The sequence below is a fragment of the Alosa alosa genome, chromosome 9 (genome assembly GCF_017589495.1).
Source record: "Alosa alosa isolate M-15738 ecotype Scorff River chromosome 9, AALO_Geno_1.1, whole genome shotgun sequence".
Lineage (NCBI taxonomy): Eukaryota > Metazoa > Chordata > Actinopteri > Clupeiformes > Clupeidae > Alosa > Alosa alosa.
Genome location: NC_063197.1, coordinates 4,498,178 through 4,505,677, shown reverse-complemented (window position 1 = coordinate 4,505,677; position 7,500 = coordinate 4,498,178). Strand labels below are relative to the sequence as shown.

General features: G+C 45.1%; 1 protein-coding gene across 5 annotated transcripts in view; it reads right to left on the bottom strand.

Annotated features, from left to right (window-relative positions):
• pde4ba (phosphodiesterase 4B, cAMP-specific a) overlaps positions 1-7,500 on the bottom strand; it is a 159,275-nt gene that overhangs the window by 13,796 nt on the left and 137,979 nt on the right. For 4 of the 5 annotated variants that reach the window (XM_048251448.1, XM_048251449.1, XM_048251450.1 and 1 more), the window contains 2 exons: positions 6,144-6,203; positions 5,077-5,129 (listed from right to left, as the gene is read on the bottom strand). In XM_048251448.1, the coding sequence (XP_048107405.1) occupies positions 5,077-5,129; positions 6,144-6,203 (113 nt within the window). Of the gene's footprint in view, positions 1-2,454; positions 2,681-5,076; positions 5,130-6,143; positions 6,204-7,500 lie in introns of those variants that run through there. The other variant, XM_048251453.1, reaches the window with a different exon arrangement.

Sequence of the window (7,500 nt, the reverse complement as noted above, 5' to 3'; positions counted from 1 at the left end):
AAGAGCCCTGAGTTATGCTAGAGTGATGTCTCACTGCTTGTTAGCCCAGCCTGGTGAAAAGGGGATTTTCGATTAGTCAAAGTGGTGTCATGGGAGGCTACTCTTGGCAGCAAACACTTTTCGCAAAGACAAAAAGAAAGTCAGAGGCTTGGCAGCCTAGTGACGCAGGTTAGAGTGACAGGCCCATTCTGCTGAAACACACTTAATGACATAATAGCCTTCCTGAGAATCAAGCATGGACTCATGCCAAATAGACAGAGAGAGAAAAAAAAAGAGAGAGAGAGAGAGAGAGAGAGAAGAGAGAGGGTGAATGGAGATGGCATTTCATTCTCAAAAGACCTCATTGAAGCCCATATCCTGCTGGCAGGGTCAATACAGCCATGTCGATCATTAGGAGTCTACCTAGTCTAAATGCAAAAGCACTACATAGAGAACTACATGGGGAGTATATCACTATATGCATATGAATACCAACAAACACAACACAAACAAAGCAACCCAAAAAAGGGATAAACAAAAAAACAGTATTAAAGTGTTAAAGTGTTGAAATTAAATATCACAAATGAATATATAATAATATTAATAATAATTCAAATAAATTGGATAATAATTAAGCATTTTCCACGTTCAGCCACTAGTGGGCACTAGCACTAAAGCTTGTCTGGGCTACAGCTCTATCTGAAGTCCATACCATTCACGCTGAGAACACCATTCACAGGCAAATTCGCTCAAAGTTGAAGTTTTTTAGTTGAAAAGCCTCAAGTGACAAGAGCCCTGAGTTATGCTAGAGTGATGTCTCACTGCTTGTTAGCCCAGCCTGGTGAAAAGGGGATTTTCGATTAGTCAAAGTGGTGTCATGGGAGGCTACTCTTGGCAGCAAACACTTTTCGCAAAGACAAAAAGAAAGTCAGAGGCTTGGCAGCCTAGTGACGCAGGTTAGAGTGACAGGCCCATTCTGCTGAAACACACTTAATGACATAATAGCCTTCCTGAGAATCAAGCATGGACTCATGCCAAATAGACAGAGAGAGAAAAAAAGAGAGAGAGAGAGAGAGAGAGATAAGGAAAGGCAGAAAGGTATGGGCAACTGGCTAAATTCCAGTCCAGTTACTCTCACATTCATTCCGTGCCATGCATCTATTTAGCCCTTTGTCTGATCTGCATGCTGCATGTAAATCTAGGCAGAAGTCACTTTGCATGAGTATCACAAAGACAAGTGACACATTCTTGTTGGACGGATAGATTCTGAGAAAGAAGGAAATAAAGAAATATAAAGAAAAAGAAAGAAAGAAAGAGAAAGAGAATAAAAGAGAGAATCACATAAAGCACCATGGTGGGGAAAGCACTGAGATGCCAGATACATGCAGCCTGTCGGGGCAAGTTCACACATAGAGCTTGCGCTGCTCGCTGGACGATAAACTACTAGCATGCTCTTTTTTCACGTCTGCCGCCTGCATGAACCAACGTTCCACTTCAAATCATAGTGAAATAGTTAAAAAACAAACCTCTTATAGGTTCAATTTCAAGTTCAATTTCCCTTTTCAAAAGGCAAAATTCAAAATTCAAACTACACACAACCAACCACATTCCAAAATTAGGTCTAAAATGCAAAGTTTTTCAAATTCATTGTTTCATTGGAATTATAATTTCTGTAAAATATTCCTCTGTGATTTTTTGAGTAATGGATGTATTTTTTTCTTTAATTTCTGTCTTTATGGCTTCATTGTCAGCTTCAGCAAACTCAACTGTGAAGAAACAAATTCCCCTCCATCAACACAACAAAAAGACAAGCTTTAAAAAAAAAAAAAAAAAAACCCTACAGAGCAGAGGTAATACTCAGTCTTCATAGCTAGGTTTATTTACAACAGAATGTACATCAATAGGAACAATAGTCCATTTGTAAATAAAAAGTCTGACTAGGTGAAGTTACAGTTCTGTAATAACTAAGAAAGCAGACAAAGGGCTGCATGCACTCCAAACACACTGCAGCCGTAAGTCAAGCGATCCACTACGATCCTTCTCATCTCTGGCCTTGACAAAATTCACATCAAACTCAGTATGGTGAGAAGATCAGTTCATGAAGTGCATGCAGAAAACGGAGACATTCAGGCCAAGTGTTACGATTTCGGAGAACCACAAACGGAACTACGCACAGAGCTGTTTCAATGGCATAACCATCTCTAAGAAGCACATTTCTGATAAGGAACTAACTGTTTAGAGGAAACAAATGAAACTTAAAAATTCCCATAAAAAAAAACAGCCTCAAAACAGATCACAATAAAAAATGAGAAGACACTACAACAAGCCTAATAAGATCAGACATTTTATATATTATATAAATTATATATATATATATATATATATATATATATATATATATATATATATATATATATATATATAAACAAGACAATGTCTAGAATGGAAAGGCTAAAACTGCTTGTCAAGGCTCACCTTTCTCCAGCAGTTGACTTTGCCTAACTTTCTATGCTCCTTCTTCTCCATGCAACAGGCTCCCATCTTGCGAGTGCGTAAAGTCCTGACTGTGTGCTGCTGACTCGGCCTGTGTGTGTTCTAAGGCCAAGCCACGCTGACGTTGGAGTGGTTGAGAAATGCAATAGTGCTACTGACTCACTTTGAGCTGGGTCCTCTGACTACACCGTGCGTGTGTGTGTGTCTGTGTGCAGTGGGGAGGGGCGGACATAGAGTAGACGCACACACACACTCACACACACACACAGACACATACACACGCCCTCTCATGCTGATACCTCCTCCTTCTGACAAATGCACACACACTTTGCACACACACATACACACACACACACACACACACACACACACACACACACACACACACACACACACACACACACACACACACACACACACACACACAACAAATACAACCATAAACTCCTCCTGTTTCTTATGAACAACCCCCAGAGTAAAAAAAGAAAGGATTCCGGATTATGACACCGTATCAAACCACAATGATGTGATTCCTTTACTCTACCTACCACCCCCCCGACACACACACACACAGACACCACACAAACCCCCACAAACCCCCAGATGACTAAAAATTGACATAGCAACACATGCAGTGACGTTTATAGGCAAATTTCTCACAATTGCACAACCAATCCACTGCATCTTTTCTTTTTAAGTCTGAGGAGTGGTTCTCTCTAATGCGTCTACTGTCTTAACTGTCTGGCACCACCATCAACACAACTTTTTGTTTAGTTCTCATAGCTAAAGTTCTTTAGTTCTGTAACTGTTAATTGGACCTAGTAAGCAGTTTACTTTAGCTTGTTTGCCCTTCTGCAACAGACAATCATGGACACATACTACAAGCCCTGTATCCCTGAGATGAAGAGAGTCTCTATATGTCCCTCTAAAGACTTCTTCACATTTCACACTCTTAAACGCACACACATGCATTTACACTGCATCACCTTATGGCCAAGAGTCTGAAAACACACCAAGAGTCTAATGAGAGGTCAGCTATTGGCACCTAACGTGACATCGCAGATAACAAACACACACACACACACACACACACACACACACACACACACACACACACGAAATCCATGCTCTGCATTGACGTGGGTTGATCAGGGAACAGTCATATGAGCTGCATTACAGCATGCTGTAATATGTAATTCTGCCATCTACCTGTCCTGTCCTGTTGCTGTGCTGACATTTGGCCTTCAGTGGGCCTATGTGTCTTATGACTCATGGAATTCTGTGAATTTTCCTGCTTATTTGTTGTGCATGTGTCAGTGTCCGTGTGCGTATGTTTGGGCGTGGGTTTGTCCGTGTGCATGTGTGTACATGTGTGCCCTGCATGTGTGCGTTTGCGTTTGTGTATGTGTGTGTATGTGTGTGTGTGTGTGAGTGTGTGTGTGTGTGTCTAGCCTCATCCATTGTGTGCTGTGAAAGTCCCCTGTGCTCTGGTGTTTGTGCGTGTGTCGTCAGCAGTGGCAGAAACAAACGGGCTGAGAGCTGGTGCCCTGCTGGACTGGGAGCTGCTCTATTGTAGTCTGTCCCCTCTGCACCATACAGGAAGGAGACAGGAAAGCAACACGCAGCCCTGCTGTACAGCAGCCAGAAATGCCTATCCACACACACACACACAATTTATGCCAAAGTTCATACAAACTCATTCACCCAGAAACATATCTACAGAGATGAAATCTGCTGTGTCAATAATTCCAATAAAGGCTTACACACAAGCATGTCCTAATATGCAATCAACACCAACACCAGAAGATATGCACATCTAAACTGTTGGTCAACAACATCAATGCAAAAAAGGCAAGACATGAAGCATTATGCAAAACCTCCAGATCTCTTGTTATTTCTGAGTTTCTGAAATATGCATAGTGACATAAAGACAAATGCACTGCAGTCGTACATATGCATACTGACATAAAGACAAATGCACTGCAGTCGTACATATGCATACTGACATAAAGACAAATGCACTGCAGTCGTACATATGCATACTGACATAAAGACAAATGCACTGCAGTCGTACATATGCATAGTGACATAAAGACAAATGCACTGCAGTCGTACATATGCATACTGACATAAAGACAAATGCACTGCAGTCGTACATATGCATACTGACATAAAGACAAATGCACTGCATTTGGTAATGGCATCAGTGAAGCAGAGCCAACTTAGCTGACCTTAACACGCATACACACACCTGCACATAAATACGCACACACACAGGGACTCGGATTAGCAGTAACACAGATCACCTTAAGTAGTCACAAACTGGCAGACACCTCCTATCAGGGTTATCAGTTCGCAACACTTTTGACAGTGCAACTTTCTTCTCCCCTTAACTGATCTGGTATCAGCTAACTGTGTGTGTGTGTGCATGTGTGTATGCAGCACCAGGTTGAAAGCAATGTGTACCTCCTTGCTAGCATGTGTTGATGTCTGCGTTTGTGTGTGTCTGCGTTTGTGTGTGTGTGTGTGTGTGTGTGTGTGTGTGTGTGTGTGTGTGTGTGTGTGAGAGTGTGAGTGTGTGGTGCGCGCGAGGCTGTACGGTACCTTGGTGGACGCCATGTCGCTGACGGAGCGGTAGGTCTGGATGGTCTCCAGCTTACCTCCTTGCTAGCATGTGTTGATGTCTGCGTTTGTGTGTGTGTGTGTGCATGTGTGTATGCAGCACCAGGTTGAAAGCAATGTGTACCTCCTTGCTAGCATGTGTTGATGTCTGCGTTTGTGTGTGTGTGTGTGCATGTGTGTATGCAGCACCAGGTTGAAAGCAATGTGTACCTCCTTGCTAGCATGTGTTGATGTCTGCGTTTGTGTGTGTGTGTGTGTGTGTGTGTGAGAGTGTGAGTGTGTGTGTGTGTGAGAGTGTGAGTGTGTGTGTGTGTGTGTGTGAGAGTGTGAGTGTGTGTGTGTGTGCATGTGTGTATGCAGCACCAGGTTGAAAGCAATGTGTACCTCCTTGCTAGCATGTGTTGATGTCTGCGTTTGTGTGTGTGTGTGTGCATGTGTGTATGCAGCACCAGGTTGAAAGCAATGTGTACCTCCTTGCTAGCATGTGTTGATGTCTGCGTTTGTGTGTGTGTGTGTGCATGTGTGTATGCAGCACCAGGTTGAAAGCAATGTGTACCTCCTTGCTAGCATGTGTTGATGTCTGCGTTTGTGTGTGTGTGTGTGCATGTGTGTATGCAGCACCAGGTTGAAAGCAATGTGTACCTCCTTGCTAGCATGTGTTGATGTCTGCGTTTGTGTGTGTGTGTGTGCATGTGTGTATGCAGCACCAGGTTGAAAGCAATGTGTACCTCCTTGCTAGCATGTGTTGATGTCTGCGTTTGTGTGTGTGTGTGTGCATGTGTGTATGCAGCACCAGGTTGAAAGCAATGTGTACCTCCTTGCTAGCATGTGTTGATGTCTGCGTTTGTGTGTGTGTGTGTGCATGTGTGTGTCTGCAGCACACCAGGTTGAAAGCAATGTGTACCTCCTTGCTAGCATGTGTTGATGTCTGCGTTGTGTGTGTCTGCGTTTGTGTGTGTGTGTGTGCATGTGTGTATGCAGCACCAGGTTGAGCAATGTGTACCTCCTTTTGCTAGCATGTGTTGATGTTCGTTTTGATGGTTCCAGCTGGTCCAGACACCAGTCCAGCTCCTCCATGGTCTCCATGGCTAGCTTCTGGTAGGAGTCGTCTGGGAAGAGACAGAGGGAGACGGGCACGGGGTGAGTGGGGTCGGGCGGAGAGGGCGGCCGTGGGGGGCTCGGTGCACCCCGCGACTGCTGCTGCTGCAGGGCTCCCCGGCAACTCGACAGGAGCTCCTTCATCATGGGCAGGCACTCACACACACACTGGGGGCTGTCACTAGTGCACTCACACACACGGCAAAGTTTCAGACAGCGTCAGCAAGAGGTGGTGGGAGAGCAAGAGAGAGAGAGAGAGAGAGAGAGAGAGAGAGAGAGAGAGAGAGAGGTAGGGAGAGAGAGAGGGAGGGGGAGAGAGAGAGGAAGGGAGGGAGGCCAGTAAACAGCGACTGCGCACGCACAGGCAGCAGCTCAGAAGCGCTCTCTCACTGGCTGCCTGCTCTTGGCTCAATGCACACCCCCCTGCTCCCCTGTCAGCTGCCGTGTCAGAAAGAGAAGGAGGTTCATAAACACTCAACTCTGACCAGCAGCCCCCCAACAAACACACATGCACGCACGCACGCACACACACCCACACACAGACGCAGACACACACACACATACACACACACACACACAGACACACACACACACACACCGCACATAATGTACACACACACACACACACACACTTCCCCTTTCTCTGCCTGATTTACAAAAAGTCTAACTTCAGAGCAGGAAATACTTTCATAAACAGGGGGTTGAAGTGCACTTTGTGGTGCTCAAATAAAGAAAACTATGAAATAGTGAAAAGAGAGAGAGAGAGAGAGAGAGAGAGAGACAGAGAGAGAGGGAATAAAGATTGCTTCAGATTGTTCAGTAATATTGCAGTATTAATACAACACTACGCCTTACAGCACTGCAAAGCACACTAAGCAGTGTATTGCAACTGAAAGTTGTGCCTCGCCAAAGTGTGACACACATACACATACTCAGACAGACACATAAACACACACATGCACATACACAGAGTGATGACGGGCAGTGTGGGGTGGTTTGGAGGAGGACAGGGGAGCCCTTGTGCGGTGTCCCTTTGGTGTGGTGGGTCTCCTAGCTGCAGCCCAACACAGCCCTGAGCCGCAGCCCCGGCCTGGCTTAGCACACCCCCGCCGACCCAGAGCCCCTCTCTCTGATGTGCCCCGGTTCAAAGAGACGCCGGAGTTTGCCCTTCCAACACACCACAGAAAGCAGAGTCGGGAAAAAAACAGAGAGAATTTTCTTCCTCTTTTTCTTCTCTCCTCCCTCCCCCTCTCTCCCTTCGTTCCCCCCACTGAAGGAGACCGAGGCTCCTGCTGACTGTTTGCAAAC